Here is a 19126-nt window from a genome sequence, read left to right on the forward strand (position 1 = left end):
GGGGGGGGGGAGTTACCTAGAGAAAGTTGCTTGAAGTAGCTTTTATCTGCAGAGTTACATAGCTAGGAGGAACTGGGGTATCCAGGCCATATACAATTACACCATCCACACCCACATCCAAAGTCAATCTCTCACATGCATGCCACAGGCTAATCTAACCTACACAATCTTTCATTGAGACTCTCCACGGGTGACCTAGTGTGCCAGGATGACACACCAATATGACCTTAATGTCAGACAAACTTCTGATCATCTGACACTTCCTGGGGTGGGAGAGTTGTTTCTTGGATGCATTATCTATAAACATTTCTGTTGAGTAGTGACTTTCATTCTATAGGTGAACCTGTGAATCACTTGAAACCTTATCTTGAACTGTTACCTATGGAATGCACCTTCCTGGGAAGGAGTTTCACAGGGCTTTTGATTCGAAACTGAAGGGGTAGGGAGAGACTAGGGAAGGGGTTGTATTGCCTAGAGACAGTTTCCTAGGGACCACAGCTCACTGTGCTATAAGAATAAGAACATCTCACATCTAGTGTGTTTGTCCTGAGCCACATTGTTCAAGGTACTTCATCTCATGTTTACAGCGCCCCCTTAAGGTAGGCAGTGCTCTTTTCCTCCCCAGTATTTATTATTCATAGTTGTATTTGTAAACTGAGATCCAGGGTTGGGTAAGGTCCAGGTTGGGACTGTTCTTATCTATGTTTTCCAAACGAAGCCACTGAAACTGGACAAGGTACAGTTAGTTACCTGTTGTGACAGTCTGACATCTTGGCACAATCTAGAGTCACCTGTTGATGTGTAAAGGATTGTGTAGGTTGGACTGGCCTGTGGCACGCCTGCGACAGACTGACTTTGGAAGACCCACTGTAGATGTGGGTAGTGTAATTTTATAGGCTGGACTGAGTGAAGGAAAAGCATCAAAGTGGGTATTAGCGTGCATGCATTAATTCATTACTTGAGGCTGTTGACTGTGGATGTGGTAGGGGGAGCTTCTTTAAATTCCTGCTCCCCTGACTTCGCCACTGTGAGGCATTGCAGCCAAGAATTGTGAGCTAAACAGAACTTTTATTCCTTAGGTTGTTTTTGTATTTTACAAGAAAAGGAATCTAACACATACCAGCCCAGGTGACTAACCATCAAAGCAGCCCACCAGAAAATGTGGAAAGTGTTTGGAACTCGTCCTATGAGGCTCTGTCTTGATATAGTCTCAGGGTAGCCCAGGCTAGCATTCAACTTTCTGTGTAACCAAGAAGTGACCTTGCTTGAGACCCATAGCTGAGCCTTTCTGTCTCTGATGTTGGGTCTCACACGTGCTAGGCCTATGTTCTATTTCCGAGTCAATGTCTTCACCCCTTACCTAAGTCTTTATCTGATAACTTTGAGAAGTCATCTGGGGCTGCAGGCCTATGAGTTTCACTTTGGAGAGTTCATTTTAGAGCCTTACCTCAGGGATGTTACACAAGTATCGAAGGATTTCACCCACATACATGATCACTGTTACGCCATGCTGCCGGCACTCAGCCCAGAATCGGGAGGCAGAGAACTTGGGGGCCAGGACACAGGTGGCTCCTGGTAGGAAAAAAAATAATGATAATGTTCCATGTTGCTGTGAAAAGCTATGCGATTACCTGGTTGTGTTTTTTGTTGTTGTTGTTTTGTTTTTTGATTTTTTTTGTTTTTTGAGACAGGGTTTTTCTGTGTAGCCCTGGCTGTCCTGGAACTCACTCTGTGTACCAGACTGGCCTTGAACTCTGAAATCTNCCTGCCTCTGACTCCCAAGTGCTGGGATTAAAGGCATGTGCCACTACGCCTGGCTGGATGGGGTATTTCAAATGCAAAATAATGCCACACTCTTTGGCATTGACCAACACACACCTAAAATTCACCAGTGAGGGGACTGGCAATATGCCTCAGTGGCTAAGAGTACTGACTACTCTTCCAGAGGTCCTGAGTTCAAATTCTAGGAACTACATGGTGGCTCACATCCACCCGTAATGAGATCTGATGCCTTCTTCTGGTGTGTCTGAAGACAGCTACAGTATACTTATTTATAGTAATAAATAAATCTTTTAAAAAATTTCACTGGGCTGGAGAGATGGCTCAGTGGGTAAGAGCACTGACTGCTCTCCCAGAGGTCCTGAGTTCAAATCCTGGCAACCACATGGTGGCTCACAACCATTTGTAATGGAATCTGATGCCCTCTTCTGGTGTGTCTGAAGACAGTGACAGTGTTCTCACATACACTGAAATAAATAAATCTTTAAAAAAAAATTTCACCAGCTAGGTGTTATGAGTTTGGCTCAGTCATAGAGTTTTTGCCTAAAATCTCCCTGAGAGGGGTTGGGGGTGTGGCTCATTAGTAGAGCACTTGTCCTGAATTCACTAGAGGGGACCCTAGCATGTGCAAGGTCCTAGGCTCCATTCCCAATCCTACACAATAAATAAACTATACTAGCTTCTAGAAGACATTTTATTTTTGTCCTGTTTTGATTTTTTATGAAAGATTTGTTTCTTTTTTATGTGTATATTGGCATGCCTCTGTGTGTGTGTGTGTGTGTGTGTGTGTGTATTTCTGTGTTTCTGTGTATTATACAAGGTAGAAGTCAGAAGGAGTCAGACTTCCTAGAGCTAGAGTGACAGGTGGTTGGGGGGTCCTGAGATATTGGTGCCAGGAACCAAACCTGAATTCTCTACAAGAGCAGCAAGTGATCTTAACTACTGAGTTACCAGCCATGGTTGACTTAGACCTTGGTATGTATATAGATCAGGCTGAACTTAAAATGTAGTGGTTCTCCAGCTTCTGTCTACTGAGTGTTGTATTGAGCTTATGGATATTAGTCACCAGTAAAAACCAATGACATTTTTGATCTAACAAGAAATGCAAGAGAAGGAGCTGGGGAGATGGCTCAGTGGTTAAGAGCACTGACTGCTCTTCTGAAGGTCCTGAGCTCAATTCCTAGCAACCCACATGGTGGATCACAGCCATCTGTAATGAGAACTGATGCCCTCTTATGGAGTGTCTGAAGATAGCTACAGTGTACTTACATATAATAAATAAATAATTTTGTTTTGTTTTGTTTTTTCGAGACAGGGTTTCTCTGTGTAGTCCTGGCTGTCCTGGAACTCACTTTGTAGACCAGGCTGGCCTCGAAATCAGAAATCTGCCTGCCTCTGCCTCCCGAGTGCTGGGATTAAAGGCGTGTGCCGCCACGCCCGGCTAAATAGATCTTTTTGTTTGTTTGTTTGTTTGTTTTTGTTTGTTTTGGTTTTTTGGGGTTTTTTTGTGTTTTTTGGTTTTTTTTGGTTTTTCGAGACAGGGTTTCTCTGTGTATAGCCCTGGCTGTCCTGGAACTCACTTNGTAGACCAGGCTGGCCTCGAACTCAGAAATCCGCCTGCCTCTGCCTCCCGAGTACTGGGATTAAAGGCGTGCGCCACCACGCCCGGCTAATCTTTTTTTTTTTTTTTAAGATTTATTTATTTTATTTATATGAGTACACTGTAGCTGTCTTCAGACACAGCAGAAGAGGGCGTCAGATCTCATCACAGGTGGTTGTGAGCCACCATGTGGTTGCTGGGGATTGAACTCGGGACCTCTGGAAGAGCAGTCAGTGCTCTAACCCGCTGAGCCATCTCTCCAGCCCCCAATAAATCTTAAAAAATAAAAAATAAATGCAAGAGAAAAGAGGAGGATACTGAACAAAGAAAATGTAATTAATTACAGAACTTGGAAAGTCTGACAAGGTTTAGGCATCAAATAATATCAATAAGCCACTATTAATTTTAATAGGTATCAGTTTTCATTACAGATATATACTGTAATATTTATAAGAATAAAGATATCAGCAAGAATAAAGATAGCCTGGGGCTGGCGAGATGGGTCCTGAGTTCAAATACCAGCAACCACATGGTGGCTCACAACCATCTGTAACAAGATCTGACGCCCTCTTCTGGAGTGTCTGAAGTCAGCTACAGTGTACTTAAAAATAAATAAATCTTTAAAAAAAAATAAAGAATAAAGATAGCCAGGCATGGTGGTATGTGCCTTCAATCCCAACACTCCAGAGTTAAGGCCAGTGGATTTTTGTGGAACAAGCCCAGTCTACAAATTGCATTCTGTACCAGACATGGGTATATTGTGAGACCCCGTCTTTCTAGGGAAATAAGTGAATAAAGTATCTAAAACTGTGCATGGTGGTTTAGATCTGTAATTCAGCTCTTGAAAGGTATAATCAGGATGACCAGAGATTTGAGCCCACCATAGGCTATATACCAAGCAACGTGGCCCAAAATCTGGAGTGGGGAAAACAAACTCAAGGTACAGAGTATAGAATCTTGTCCTTTTGATTGCCTCACACTAGTGCCCACTGTGGCCCTGTGCTCTAGAGAGATCCTTGAAGGACTTACCAAGTTGTAAGCAGCCAAGGAATCCAAGGACAAGCCCCATCGTATGGTACAGAGGTAGGACATCATAGATCACATCATCAGCTCTGCATCCACAGAAGGACAGCACGTTGCTCACTTGCATGACCCGCTCATGTGATAAGATGGCTGGCTTTGGGAGTCCTAGACAATGAGAAAGCAATAAAGGTTGGGTAGGAAGAGAGACTACAACCGCAGGGTGGGTCTCCACAGTCAGATCAGCCTGGGTTTGAACCTCTGAGAGGGGATCAAGAATGGAGATTTTCTAGGTAATGTGATGCAAACCTATAATGCCAGCACTCAAGAGGGTGAGGCAACTATATAGAAAGTTCAAAGCCAGTTGGGACTGCGAGAGCAAGACTCCGTCTCAAAAGACCAAAAACAAAATAACAGTAAAGCATGAAAATTTGGGGTTGAATGTGGTTTTTCTTTCTTTCTTTCTTTCTTTTTTTTCTGTATGTTTTGTTTTTGAGACAAGATCTCTCTCTGTGCCTCAAGCTAGCCTGGACTCACTATGTAATTCAGACTGGCCTTCAATCTATCCACCCTTCCTTTCTCCTTTCCTTCTTTCCTCACTCTCTCCTTCTTTCCTCTCCCCCTCCCTCCCATCCTTCCTTCCTTCCTGTAGCAGGGCCCTAGACCTTAGCACAGCTGACTCCATGATGGAAGTAACTTTCAGGCTGTAAAACTCAGCATGTAGACAGTATCACCTGCCAGAACTTAGACAAAGACCTAATCCATCAAAGTCCATAGCTCTGAGAAAGTCTCTAAATTGTAGTAATCTTTGCTTTTTAGCTTCTGTGCTTACTGTTCTTGTTAACTGAAGTTATGCCAACCCAGAATGTGTGTGTGTGTGTGTGTGTGTGTGTGTGTGTGTGTGTGTGTTTCTTTCTTTCTTTTGTGATTAGAAGCTCATCCTGAAAAAGGCTCTGGGCTACACTGAGATCCTGAACAACTCCAGCAGTCGCCAGCTGGCTAATAAAGAATTTCTATTGGCTTAACCCATGTCTGAGCAGTCTTCTCTGGTGAATACCCTACAACACTTTCTTCCCTCTCTCTTTCCATCTTTCCTTTCATTCTGCCAAAAGGAATCGTTCCTTTATCTATTTATATATTTGCTTTTATTTGTTTGTTTATTTGTTTGTTTACTGAGACAGTGCTTCTCTGTGTAGCGCTGGCTGGTCTCAAACTTGATCTGTAGACCAGGCTGACCTCAAACTCAGAGAGCCATCTGCCTCTGCTTCTCAAGTGCTGGCATTACAGGCATTGGCTACCATGCCCAGCTTGAACAGTTATTCCATTTTAAAGACCATGGAATGGAATGCTTTGTGAATTAGCCTATATTGCGTGCACCGGGGATATGCTAATTTGTGTATTGGTCCAATCTTAGTATGTGCTCCACTGAAATGAGCAGACTTTGAACTCTAGATCCTCCTGCCTCTTAATCTTCTTAGTACTGGGATTTATATGTGAACAGCACCAAGTCCCACTCCCTGGTTGGTTTTCAGAGCTGGGAGTAACAAATCCAAACAAATAGAGCCACATTAGAGTTCAGAGTCAAAGGCAGAGGTCCAGATTGAGGGCAGAGTTGGGTGTCACAGGACAAACTGAAGGCATGGTGCAAGGTGAGTGGGGTCAAGATCAGAGTGTGGAGATGGGAGCAGGACCACAGGCATCCTTACCAGTGGTCCCTGAAGTAAAGATGAATATGGCAGGAGATTTCCAGTTAATCGTAGCTCGAAGGCTGGCAGGGACTGGGTCAGAAGGTGCAGCATCCAGGGAAGCTCCCAGAGCCTCTACGCCCGGAGTGGGTGAGCTGTGGCCAAGGTAGAAGCAGTGAATGTTCTCAGCTAGCAGCTTGGGAAGGACTTCTTCCAGGTTCTCCTGGAGGTCTACAGGAGCCATCAGAGGAGAAAAGAAGCAAATTTTACCTTCTTCCAAAGTCATGGAGAACCAGAGACTGAAAAGCAGATCCCGGAGAAAAGCTTTCCTGTTCCTAGGTAAAGAACCCTATAATGCCAGGCGGTGGTGGCACACACCTTTAATCCCAGCACTCCGAAGGCAGAGGCAGGCAGATCTCTGTGATTTGGGACTGGCCTGGTCTACAGAGAGAGTTCCAGGGCAGCCAGGGGTACACAGAGGAAACCCTGTCTCAAAATAAATGAAAAGGCCAGGCAGTGGTGGCGCACGCCTTTAATCCCAGCACTCGGGAGGCAGAGGCAGGCGGATTTCTGAGTTCGAGGACAGCCTGGTCTACAGAGTGAGTTCCAGGACAGCCAGGGTATACAGAGAAACCCTGTCTCGAAAAAAACAAACAAAACAAAACAAAACAACAAAAAAAATTAAGCCTTGATCAGAAAAAAAATAATAAAATAAAAAGGTACCTTATAATTGGTAAAAATATAAATTTATTCAAATAAAGCTGGACATAGTGGCCCACACCTTTATTCCCAGCAATTGGGAGTCAGTGGCAGCCCGTTCTCTGTAGGCTCGAGGCCATCCTGATCTACATACTAAGTTCCAGGACAGCCAGAGCTTCACATAATGAGATCCTGTCTTGAAAACAACAGTAAACTGGAACTTCAAAAAAAAATTTTTTTAATTGGTTAAATAGAATAGAAAGATTTAGAGAAGAAAAAAAACTCCAAGTGGTGACCCTAAAATTACTTTTTGGGTAACCTATATTTTGACCCTTAATTGCATGGCTGGGAATAGATAAAACAAAAGGCTCTCTGCCTAGCTTCCAGAAACGTCTGACCTCCCTTGCTTCTGTCCCTTTCTGCCCTTTCTGCCTCTGGGGCACTCACCTGGGTCCACAATCAGCACCCTGGCCCCAGAGCTCCGCACAGAGTGTAGCAGGGGCATCCCTCGGCAGTGTGGATTGATCCAGGCCACAGGGCAGCCCAACTTGGCCAACCCCAGAAACACACTCAAAGCAGAAATGGTCTTGGACGGGAGAGCTAAGATAGCAGCAGCATCTCTTGTGTTCTGGATGACGGTATCCTTCAGCTTTGGTTTCAGGGCCCATGCTGCCTGACAGGACCTGGCCTCCAGCTGGCTATTTGTGATTGAGGAGCCCTCAGACCCAGTACACACCAAGGCCACCCGGTCAGGCCATGCCCGCGCTTGCCGCTCTAAAGCATCCACAAAGGTCTCTGGAGGATGTTTGTTAAGGCGTCGCCTGAACTTCAGGCCATAGAAAAGCATCTTCAAGGCGATGGCCACATCTTTATGCAGCCAGCGTAGCCCTGGGGGTGGCTGTAGAGGCAATAGGAATAAGGTAAGAGCTGCTCCTACCAGGCTCAGCCAGTGGGGCATCCAGGAGCTGATCCAGGGTCTGCCCAGCCATGCCAAGCCAAGCAGCACAAAGCACGTGGGGTCTCCCAGGAACCAACGCAGGGCCAGGGCCGTAGCTGCTGGCCATAGGGGCTGCCCCAGGCCAACCAGCAGAAGCAGCAACAGCAGTAGGAAGGTTAGTTTCTTCCAAACACCCATGGCACTGGCTCTTTCTGAAGTAGCTGAGAGCGTGTAGTCTCTCTCAGCTCTGACCAGCGCTCCAAAGCCCTACCTGCCTGCCTTTAAGGAAATCTGTATACCCACTCCCCAAATATGACCAAGTACTATCGTTAACTGAATGTGACCTGTGGACTCTGTCCTTGTTACTTAGTTCTTACTGGCTGGGAATTCTCCTACAGTTCCAGCCCCCTGCCTGATCACTCGGCCTGCCCCACCCCCTCGGACACCACCAACCACCCTCCTCCCCAGGGCTAGCATTTGTCTCCATCTCCTGTTAGGGATGGGAAACCAGGGGGACAGAGAGTAAGACCTGCCTGACTCTAGCCCAGTGAAAAAGCCAGGTAAGATACACAGCCTGTGGTTTTATTTGCCTGACTTACGAAGCTGAGCCCTTGTTCTGAATGGAAACAGGCTGCCTGTCAGGTAGACAGTTGACAACTCAGTAAATATTTAGAACACCTTTATCATCTGGATTTAAACATACTTTTTTTTTAATTACTCTTTTTTTTTTTTTTTTTAGATTTCTTTCTTTATTATATGTAAGTACACTGTAGCTGTCTTCAGACATCCTAGAAGAGGACATCAGATCTCATTACAGATGGTTGTGAGCCATCATGTGGTTGCTGGGATTTGAACTCAACGACCTTCAGAAGAACTGTCAGTGCTCTTAACCGCTGAGCCATCTCTCCAGCCCTAAACATACTTCTGTTCTCCACCATGAGCCTGCTCTTCTGGTATCCCTGTGGATTGAGATTTGGTGTAAGAAGGATCCAAACTGAAGCCATTTTCAGGAAAACTTTCATTTTGAATAGGGATCAAATAACGTGTAAGGTCCAAGACCTCCGTAGGTAACTGCCATCCTGGTTGGTAAGTTGTATGCCAGGTAAGTCACCCCACCACAGTTAAATCAGTGAGACCGGGATAAATGTACCACATAGGGAAATGCCCCTAAGAAAGTCCTTTATCCCTGAATCCCGATTGATAGAAAACTGTTTAAGTGTAACTTGGCATAGATGCCTGCTGTTCCGAGAATTAAAAGTTTTGTAACATTCTGCCTCAAGGTCACAGTTCAACTCCTGAGTCTGTTCTGCATCTCTGATCTCTCAGTAGTGGCTTGATTGCAATACAAAGCAATTTTTGTTTCCTGTTTTGAGTTGGTGTGCACAGGCGGGGATTCCAATCACTCTACCCAGGTCCCTGATTTGTTCAAGACCTGCAGAGGTAAGCCTGTTTCCGTTCTGTTTAGAGTACCGTTAACTCACTGAAGGAGGCTGGAGGCAGGACTGCTTTTAGAATCTGACAGGACTGAAGGACACCTCCCTCATCTGCCTCCTGGGCTCCTTTGATAGGGCACCTGATATGGATCCTGCTGGTGGGACATCTGGTTCTCATCTATTTCCTCCCCCAGTGTATTTGCTATCCCCGGCGTGGCGGTTTGTCCATGTCTGTCAGTTTGTTTGTAGTTTGTTTCCTTTCATTGTTGCTCCGTGTTTCATATTCAGAGAAATGGGCCAAACTTCATCTGCCATCCACCCTTGGCTTAGTCTTAATTCATTCCATGTTGTCACTACCATAGTGAGACCAGAACAGTGAACTAATGTGGTTGTAGAACAGAGTGCTTGGCCCGGTAGGCAGCTTTCTGTAGTAGGGAAGTCAGCAGCTAGTCACACTACAGATCTGCTGTGCCCATGAGAATTGGATTAAGCAGATAACTAGCTGCTTCTCCCTTGAAATTATAGCTGGGGGAGATGAGGAACGTTTTGTCTGTCTGTTTTAAATCTATAAATGTTGTGGCCACTACATGTTGGCTTTTGACTGGTCTTAAATAAGTGAGTTTACTATGGTCTGTGTGTCATGGTTATAGATTTTTGGTTTATAAATTATTGGGTATGGTTAAAAATCTGTAATATCACCGGATGTGGTGGTGCATGCCTTTAATCCCAGAACTCGGGAGGCAGAGGCAGGCAGATTTCTGAGTTTGAGGCCAGCCTGGTCTACAAAGTGAGTTCTAGGGTTACACAGAGAAACCCTGTCTTGAAAAACCAAAAAAAAAAAAAAAAAAAAATCTGTAGTATCAGTAACAAAAACTTAGTTTAAGAGCCTTTAATCCCAGCACTTGAAAGGCAGAGGCAGGCGGATTTCTGAGTTCGAGACCAGCCTGGTCTACAGAGTGAGTTCCGGGACAGCCAGGACTACACAGAGAAACCCTGTCTGGAAAAACAAACAAACAAAAAAGATTATATAATTCAGACTGGAGAGATGGCTCAGAGGTTAAGAGGCTCAGAGGTTAAGAGCAGTTACTGCTCTTCCAGAAGTCCTGAGTTCAATTCCCAGCAACCACAGAGTGTCTCACAGCTTTCTGTAATGGGATCTGATACCCTCTTCTGGTGTGTCTAAAGACAATGAAAGTGTACTCATATATATAATAAATAAATCTTTAAACAAAACAAGAAGATTATATAATTCCTGCCCTGTCTTTAATAAACCAGGTTTATATTTGTTTAATGAAGTGTTAAAACTGCATTCATTACAAGAATGTACTTTACTGGCAGTCAGACTTTGGAACAAAAGGGTAATGCACTTGGTATTGATTTTAAAGACACTAAATTGTTTACACTGTTAAAACTAGGTTTTGCAGCCAGGCGGTGGTGGCGCACGCCTTTAATCTCAGCACTTGGAGGCAGAGGCAGGCGAACTTCTGAGTTCGCCTACAGCTAGTCTACAAAAGTGAGTTCCAGGACAGCCAGGGCTTTACAGAGAAACCCCGTCTCGAAAAACCAAAAAAAAAAAAAAAAAAAGATTACAATATTTAAAAACTGAGAATCACTGGCTTTAAAATATGTCACTCATTACCTAAGGACTATTCAGGCTAGCTAACAGAGACTGACTTAAAGTTCTATGCTAACCTCCTTGTTTTAACTAGCTATACGGTGAACTGAATCCTACAACAAAACTTTTGTGTTCTATAACAATATACCATGTAAGGATCAATAAAAGTTCCCAGTCTCTTTATGAACTGTATTTATGAGTTAAAAATCTTATCTTGGGCTGGTGAGATGGCTCAGTGGGTAAGAGCACCTGACTGCTCTTCCGAAGGTCCGGAGTTCAAATCCCAGCAACCACATGGTGGCTCATAACCATCGGTAACAAGATCTGACTCCCTCTTCTGGAGTGTCTGAAGACAGCTACAGTGTACTTACATAATAAATAAAAAAAATCTTTAAAAAAAAAAATAAAATAAAAATAAAATAAAAATCTTATCTTGATACTAAGAGAGCTTCAATTCAGAATAGTTTTTTATTATAAACTGCTCAAAGATGAATAAGCTGTGTTATGGTCAGAACTATATTTGTAGTCCTGCTAAACACTACTGTAATTAATTACAGAAATAAGCCTTATTTAGCCTCCTGGTTCAAGGTGTAGCCTAAAGCAAATAACTAAAAACAGACAAGGCTTGTTTAACTCAGATATGCTTGATAGATGCTAACCATCAAAGAGATCTTCTGATTAATTAATTAGGAAAAAGATCTGCTGAGTATGACATTTAAGATGTTTAAACTTACTACGGCAGATGAGAGTCTCAGATCCTAGCAGTGACCCTGACACCCTCCCCCCAACCAAGGTCTCCAAGAAGATCATGGACACAGTGACAAAGGGTGGTAACACCATCCACTGAGAAAGACCCCCCCAGTGCCCTGCCTGCTGTGAGGGCCCAGCCTGAACTATGGACAAACAGGACCCCGGGGAGTTGATTGCCTCACTTTCCGGAGACTAGAAGTCAGTCCCTCCCATCCTCCTCCTCCACAGGAATGTCTCTGACTGTCCTGATACCCCTCTGCCTCCATCACCATAGAGACAACTGGGGCCTGGGATGACTGTCTAGGTAATGGACTGTAGACTAGTCTCTGCCATTTTAATTGATACATAGTCTGTTTAGATAATAATTTAGCCTTCTCAGGTTTCTGATCACATTGACAGTGAAGCTAACTGTAGCTTTGTCTGCTAGGGAAGGACAGGCAACCAGCTCCTCCCCCCCAAAGTAATCACCCACCTTGTTAGTTCATTAGTTAGTTCATTGGTTAATTAAAGCTACTGGGTCTCTTGCTAAGGCAGGCAGGCTTGGTTTTTCGAGACAGGGTTTCTCTGTGTAGCCCTGGCTGTCCTAGAACTCACTCTGTAGACCAGACTGGCCTCGAACTCAGAAATCCACCTGCCTCTGCCTCCCGAGTGCTGGGATTAAAGGTGTGTGCCACCACGCCCGGCGACAGGTTTCACATGTTAAAGGATAAACAGGTTTTAAATGTGTGTTTCTGGTAAATGATTTGGCTTAAAAACGATTTAAGGGCCGGGCGAGGGAAAAAAAAAATGTAAAATTCATGCAAGGATGTAAAAACTTAAATAAGTTCTAAGGGTCTCAAAAATGATTTGTTATAATGAGATTTCAAAGGTTCAGAGTTTTAACATTGATAAATGGAGTTCTGATAAACTGGTAATGTTGATGTTTGGTCTGCTGCTATGTATTATAATGCTAAATACTGCCCCCCCCCCCCAGCAAGGTCTGGTTGTCCCCACAGATGGTGAAATCCTCACATACACCAAGTGATGCTATGAAACTTTGCTCCTTAACTTAAAACTATTGATTGAATAAAGATGCCTACAGCCTATAACTGGGCAGAAGAGAGGTATGTAGAGTTTCGGTTCCCAGGCTTGAGGTCTGAAAAGAAACCATGAGAAGGGAGGTTAAGAGAGAGAAGATGCCATGGGAGTTCAAATTCCAGCAACCACATGGTGGCTCACACCATCCATAACGAGATCTGACGCCCTCTTCTGGTGCGTCTGAAGACAACTACAGTGTACTTAGAAGAATAATAAATAAATCTTTGGGCCAGAGTCAGTGGGACCAACCAGAGCAAGGGGGTTCTACCAGAGCAACCAGAGGTCCTGAATTCAAATTTCCAGCAACCACATGATGACTCACAACCATCAGTACAGCTACAATGTACTCATATACATATAAATAAATTAATAAATCTAAAAAAAAAAAACACGAAAGAAAACATGGCCACTTGCAGCAAGGGTGGCCCAAACAAAACACAGCAAATTATTATTATTATTTTTTACACAGCAAATTATAACTTCAGTTTATTGACAGGTAAGTAGACAAAATAGCCATAGATGGTTGGCATCTGCCCAGCTCTCATGTTAAGCTAACCACCCTGCTCAACACACCAGGACCACTGGCCCTCCTCTTCCTCGTGCTACTCAGTTTTGCTCATGGTCCTAAGGACCCAAAACAAGCCCTTATACTCTGGAATAATCAAAGGTTTGAATAATGTGAAAAGCCAAGGGAGGAATGTAAGAAGGAACCAGACTGAAGCCATTTTGAATAAAACTTCCATTTTCAGTAGGGGTCAAAGTTTATGTTCCCAAGACCTCCCTGGGTAACTGACATCCTGGTTGGCAAGTTGAGATGTGAATGTCAAGCAAATTGGCCCACCACAGTTCAATAACCCAAACGATGGAAACAGACAGGATAAGAGTACCCCCAAAGGCATCTACATGAGGAAGTCCCCTATCCCTGAATCCTAATTGGTAGAAAAAATGTAACTTGTAACAGATGTTTGTGGTTTTCAGGCTTAAAAGCTCTGCAACATTCTAGCTGAGGGCAGGGAATTGCAGTTCAGCTCCTGAGACTGTATTCCTGATCTATCAGTAGTGGATTGATTACATTTTGTTTTATTTTGACTTGCAATTTGAGTTGTGCTGAATCTAAGCAGCTCTCATAACGTTGGGACTCAGAGGTTGAGCTATACTTGTGATGCCCAGTCACGGAGGAACCCTACGAGCACAGAAGACACACAGGTAGGGCTAGGGCCTGGCCTTGCAGGCTAGAGCCCTTCTTCCCCTGGCACCAGATCCTTACAGTGAGGTGTGGACACATAAGACGTGGGAAGGAGACTGGGAGGATAATACTTCCGTGAGCTGAGAGATATAACACGGGTTTCTTTGACACTAGGTCACTAGGTTATTCAGTTGGCAAGCTGGATCCTAGCCATTTTTGCATCCCACTTACCTAACAGGCATTCAGTTCACTCTGGGTTCTCTAGTACTTAGTGATTAACATCCAGGGTTCAAATTCCCTTAAAGCAGCTTGGCCCCCAAAGAACCCTCCTGAGCATCTCAAGAGTAGGTGTCCAATATTCATGGACATCAAAATGGGGGAGGTGGAATCTTAAATCTAAAAGGCTTCTGGTTGAAAGGGGACTCCATTTCTGCATTGTAGGAATGTAGCAGCCAACACTGGGACTGGGGCTCCCCTGCCCACAGGGCTGAATACTTCAGGACTGTTATATATGCAGCCTACCCACCCCAAAATCCAAAAATCCAAGTCTAGGATATAAAGCCAAATTGTGCTCAGGAAATCTTAGGTCACTACAAAAGTGCAAATCAGGAACGTAGGGACTAAGCTTCAATCCCACAACCCAGAAAGCCTAGGAGGCATGTACTGGCCCAATGTCCTTTATTAGACTGGAATCCTAAAGTCCCAAGGTAGCTCCGTCTGGGCCTCCATAGGTGCCCAATGAGGGAAGGGTGGCTCCAGACTTTGGGGGGTGAGGTCAGAGAATTCTAGCCCAACACAGGGGCAGAGGACAACTCTGGACACCATACCTGGCAGGGGGTGGGTCACAAGTCCAGCATCAGGTTCCAAGAATGTGTTTGCCCAGCTCAATCTGGAAATGGTCTCTGAGGTGGCAGGGGCCCTAATCATCTCGCTCTCCCATTGAGAGAAGCTAAGCAAGTGTAGGAGAGAAATAGGATTCTGGGTCCCAAGTCCACAGGGAAAACAGGTTCAGCATGGGGAAGGGGAAGGGTCCGTACTCCAGAGCAGGAGCCTTCTGGTGGAGTGAACCTAGTCCTAGGCGGCTGACTGCAGCAGCCGGCTGTGTGAAGCTGGCTCCCAATCAAGTTGCTGGGTGAGCTGCCAGGTGTCGTTCCAGCAGTGCTCGGTGTGAGAAAACTTTCCCACAGGCAGGGCAAGGCGCACGCTCAGGCCTATGAGTGTGCATGTGCACGTTGAGGGAGCTCTTCTGAGTGAAGCGCTTGGCACACACTGCACACTGGAAGGCTCGCACACCAGTGTGTGTGACCATATGCTTGAGCAGGTAATCGCGTAGCGAGAAGGACCGCCAACACACAGCGCACTGATGTGGCTTCTCCCCTACAGATGACAAAGCAAACTACATATTAGTCTGGTTTGCTCTCCCTAGAGTCTATCCTGTAGGGACTCCTCTATTCTCCCCTCCTGGGTCAGGTCAGGAACCTTTTGCTTATTAAGGAAACCACTCTGGAATCCTGTTCTGCAGGGACTCCCTCTCCAGCACACACATCACCATTTAACTATACCATCGTCTACCAGGGACCCTAAAAAAAGAACCCTGTCAGGAACACAACCCACTGCCCATTTGGGCTACACACACAGATCTTGCCCAGCCCGCACCAGATTCCTCTATTCAGACCCATATAATGAGCCACTTTTATGGGAAATAATCCCAGCTTGCTTCACGTCAAGCCTCTTCTGGCAGCTCCCACTGCAGAAACTGGCCAGCTTCCTACCAACACTTCCTTTAACCTGGTCACTCCAGGCTGAATCTAGCTTTCCAAAAGCCTTGAAGGCTTTTTTGGAAAGGCAGGCTCCTGCTTCCCAACCAACCCCTTTATAGGAAGAAGCCAAAACTCTTGGCTTTTAGGGTTAACACAAAACAGAGCTTCTTAAGAGCCCAATCCCATCCAGGAACCAAATCGCCAATGATTAAGGGTCTCGCAAATCTGTGAGAGTAAAGGCGATTTCCTTTCCCACTCACTCACCAGAGTGGATGAACATGTGCTTGGTGTAGTTTTTCCGCGAGCTGAACGTCTTGCGGCAGTGGCTACACTCATAGGCGGGTTGCTCAGCACCTTGGCCACCACCGGGGGCGCGCACAGGAGTGCCTGAGATGGCTGTGGCCTGAGCAGCAGGGGCGGCAGCCACAGCCTGCGTTTCTCCCAGCTGAGCACTGGGGGCTGCATCTGGCTGGAGCGTGGGGTAGAAGGTGGGCGGGGGCGCAGGGGCTGGCCCAGATGGAGTAGGAGGTGTTGGCGCTGGGGGGCCGGGAGCACCCAAATGGAAGGGAAAGAGAGCCACAGGGGGACCAGGGGTCTTCACACCTGTTGGGCAAGGCCCAGCCAGGGCACAGTCGGGTGGAGCAGACGTTTCCACTGGACAACCTTCTGGACCTCCGCTGCTTTCCTCATGCCAAGCGGACACATAACTATCTGGGAACACATCTTCAGTGACCCCAGTCCCCCGAAGGAAATCTCTCCCGGCACCACCATAATCAGTGATGCCAGTGGATGCAGGCGGATCCTCTCGAGCGCTGTCAGCTGCAGCGGTTAGGAAGCCCCCTGCACAGTCGGTGAAGGCAGGGGGAGCCTGGCCCTCACCCGGGCCGCCACCGCCGCCACTGCCTTCACCTTCTTCAGCGTCGGTTTCTTCATCGGTTTCCTCGTCCTCATCCTCTTCACCTCTGTCTTCAGGTGCGGCAGTCAGCGCTGGCTCCGCATCAGGCCCCTCGGCTTTGATGGGTGCTGGGGGTGCAGGTAACTGAAGACGCGCGGGCTGGCGCTGCTTGCGACTGTGAGCGGCGTTGGGATGACCTGGGGGGCGGGCGGCCAGCAAGTGGCGCAGACGGTGGCGCAGCTGCGCGGGTGCTAGTGGAGGGGGCACGGGTGGTGGCAGAGGGGCAGGAGCCGGGGTGTTGGGGACACGGGCACGAGCGATGATCTGTGTGCACTCGTCAATGACAGTCTGGATGCGAAGCACCGACGCTGCAGTGAGTACCTGCAGCGCTTCGCCCTGGGCCACCACCAACGAGCCACTGTACAGGAACTCGACCAGCTGGCGCACTGTCTGCGCAGGCACCACTGGTGGCACGCGAATCTCTGAGTGGCCGAGCAGCAGCTTATCCTGAAAGAAGGGTGAGCCCGCGGCCAACACACAGCGATGAGCACGCAGAGAAGCCTCACGGATGCGCACAGTCACATCACAGAAGTGACCGCCTAGCCTCTGCCCATTGAGGGTCTCCAGTAGTGAGCGCGAAAAGTTCTGTAGGTGGATGTGGTGCACCGCCTCTGTGGCTGCCATCTGCAAGAGAAGGAGACAATGCAGATGGCTTTTTTTTCTTTTCTAGTCCACCCTAGTCAGATTTCCTTATCCTCGTACCACGAAGGCCTCAAGCAGATCTATGACTACCTCAAGAACCAGGTCCCATTAACTAGTGTTATGTGGAGGTTTTCGGAAGGGTGGGGACGCACTTGCCTCCTGGCAGAATGGCTTAGGAGCACCTCTTGAGGCTGAGCATTTGTGACTGCCGTACCCAAGGAAAGCAAATAAATAGTACATATAACAAGGCCTTTGCAACCTTGTTTTTTCTTTACAACACCTGAGAGGGTGCTAACTTTGGGCTTTGAAAATGCACCAGGAGGGCTGGAGAGATGGCTCAGTGGTTAAGAGCACCAACGGCTCTTCTAGAGGTCCTGAGTTCAATTCCCAGCAACCACATGGTGGCTCACAACCATCTGTAATGGGGGTCTGGTACCCTCTTCTGGTGTGTCTGAAGACAGCGACAGAGTACTCATATACATAAAATAAATAAATCTAAAAAAGAAAAAGAAAATGCACCAGGGATGTGAAAGGCCAGCCAGCTGAAATTCAGTGTAGTTTAGCAATCCCCATACTTCTTATGAACCCGAGACTATCACCCTAGCACTAATCATACCGAGGGACTGGAAAAGGGAAGATAGATTCTTCTGTCACACACACACTCCCACACCCACCTCCGCAAAGGAGCTGGGAATCCGAATTGTCAGTTAACCCATCAAGCAAATAACTCCAGGTCTCTGGGCCTGTCTCCTTATTCAGCAAACAAGGGTGTTTCACTTGGATCAGACTGCATACACTGCTCTAAGGGAAGAGAATCAAGACACAGGATTCGGCCTGACCACCAGCCTGTCTCTCTAGGGCCACGGCCCCAGAGCAGGGCCCCGTTTAATCCTGCCCCTGACAAAGGGACTACTGAGATCTCAGACTCAACGATTCTAGATCCTTAACACATAAACACCCTTCCCTTTGGCTCGGCCAGATTTCTCCCTTTCTCTCGGAATATTGCACACATTGTGTCAGTTCCCACTGGCCTGGACTACTGGAAGTGGCCATGCAGGTCCCTTCCACACCCCCACCTCCAGACCTTTCCCTCACGTGGCCGCCAGAGGGAGCCTGCGAACCGAGTTTAATCTGGGACCTCTAGGATGATGAATTAATTCTTCAAACCGACCAAGGCTTTGAACCTGCCTCTGCCAAGCGGCCTTTCTCGAATAACGTGCCAACCCATAACTCCTCCTCGACCCCATCCCCACCCCTTCTCCGACGCCCGGACTCCACAGATGCAGCAGAACCTTCCTGGATGCCTCAGAACAAAAGGCACACTCTCCCACATCTCCTGCTGCATTCTCGCTACAACTCCCTCACCCATGCCATGCACCTTGTTCCATCCACCTGTCTCACTCCCACCCTATGCCGGAGTCCCCTTCAGGCCCGCTACGTCTACCCCCCAGTTTCCCGCCTCCGCACCCTGCCCCGATCCTGCAGCGCCCTCTTGTGTTCGCAACGTGCACACCGCTCCTCACGCAGGCGTCCCGCTCCTGGCACGCCCCCAGCCGTCTCTGTGACTCTGAGGCAGGGGGATGCCCGCTCGACCCCACCTCCGACTCCTCAGGCACCAGGCCCTGCAGCGGCTGCCTCCTGCTTGTCAACTTGAAGGCCGCACTTCCGGGCGCCGAAGCGGAACAGATAGCCGCGGCACGGGCGGAACGATAGTCGGGGGCACGTTTCCGGTGTTCCTCTTTCGACTAGGCAGTCGTTGAGCAGAGCTTCCGGTCTGGTCCGCGCCACAGCCAAAAATCGCAGAAGCTGGGGACGGAAGAGCTGGGGATCAGTGGGCTGCAGCACGAGTCCGTCCTCTCCCGGCCGAGCCGAGCGAGCTGTCAATCCAACCTCGGGCCACGCCCTCAGTGCGCTCAGCAGGTCTGGAGAGGGCACTGGAATCCGGAGACTCCCCCCACACACACCTCCCGTGGCTTTTCTCTTACACG

At 47.2% G+C, this 19126-nt stretch overlaps 2 protein-coding genes across 5 annotated transcripts in view; both read right to left on the bottom strand.

The window, feature by feature from the left end:
* Slc27a5 (solute carrier family 27 member 5) overlaps positions 1-8047 on the bottom strand; it is an 11232-nt gene extending 3185 nt beyond the window's left edge. Inside the window, exons 1-5 of the mRNA XM_029532054.1 lie at positions 7231-8047; positions 6106-6315; positions 4409-4567; positions 1448-1572; positions 380-431 (exon numbers count right to left, since the gene is read on the bottom strand). Coding sequence (XP_029387914.1) covers positions 380-431; positions 1448-1572; positions 4409-4567; positions 6106-6315; positions 7231-7918 — 1234 coding nt within the window. The 5' untranslated portion in view covers positions 7919-8047. The remainder of the gene's footprint in view (positions 1-379; positions 432-1447; positions 1573-4408; positions 4568-6105; positions 6316-7230) is intronic.
* Positions 8048-14442: 6395 nt separating this feature from the next.
* On the bottom strand, positions 14443-18836 carry Zbtb45 (zinc finger and BTB domain containing 45). Of its 4 annotated transcripts, none has more exons than XM_029531847.1 (4): positions 18606-18836; positions 17813-17934; positions 15806-17120; positions 14443-15158 (listed from the first exon to the last, which is right to left on the bottom strand). In XM_029531847.1, exons 3-4 carry the CDS (start codon positions 17118-17120, stop codon positions 14902-14904), a joined length of 1572 nt encoding a protein of 523 aa, XP_029387707.1. In that variant the 5' UTR covers positions 17813-17934; positions 18606-18836; the 3' UTR covers positions 14443-14901. The 4 variants fall into 4 exon arrangements, with proteins under 4 accessions (XP_029387707.1, XP_029387706.1, XP_029387708.1 ...); XM_029531846.1 differs by having other exon boundaries at positions 17813-17939; XM_029531848.1 differs by lacking the exon at positions 17813-17934 and having other exon boundaries at positions 18737-18836.
* Positions 18837-19126: the final 290 nt, after the last annotated feature.

Source organism: Mus pahari, chromosome 19 (assembly GCF_900095145.1).
Source record: "Mus pahari chromosome 19, PAHARI_EIJ_v1.1, whole genome shotgun sequence".
Taxonomy (NCBI): Eukaryota; Metazoa; Chordata; class Mammalia; order Rodentia; family Muridae; genus Mus; species Mus pahari.

Excerpts from the sequence above, each read along its gene's own strand:
- Zbtb45 (XM_029531848.1), bottom strand. The coding sequence starts at position 17,120 with ATGGCAGCCACAGAGGCGGTGCACCACATCCACCTACAGAACTTTTCG. Across the intron at positions 15,159-15,805 it reads GCACATGTTCATCCACTCTG|GGGAGAAGCCACATCAGTGC; the intron begins GTGAGTGAGTGG and ends TGTCATCTGTAG.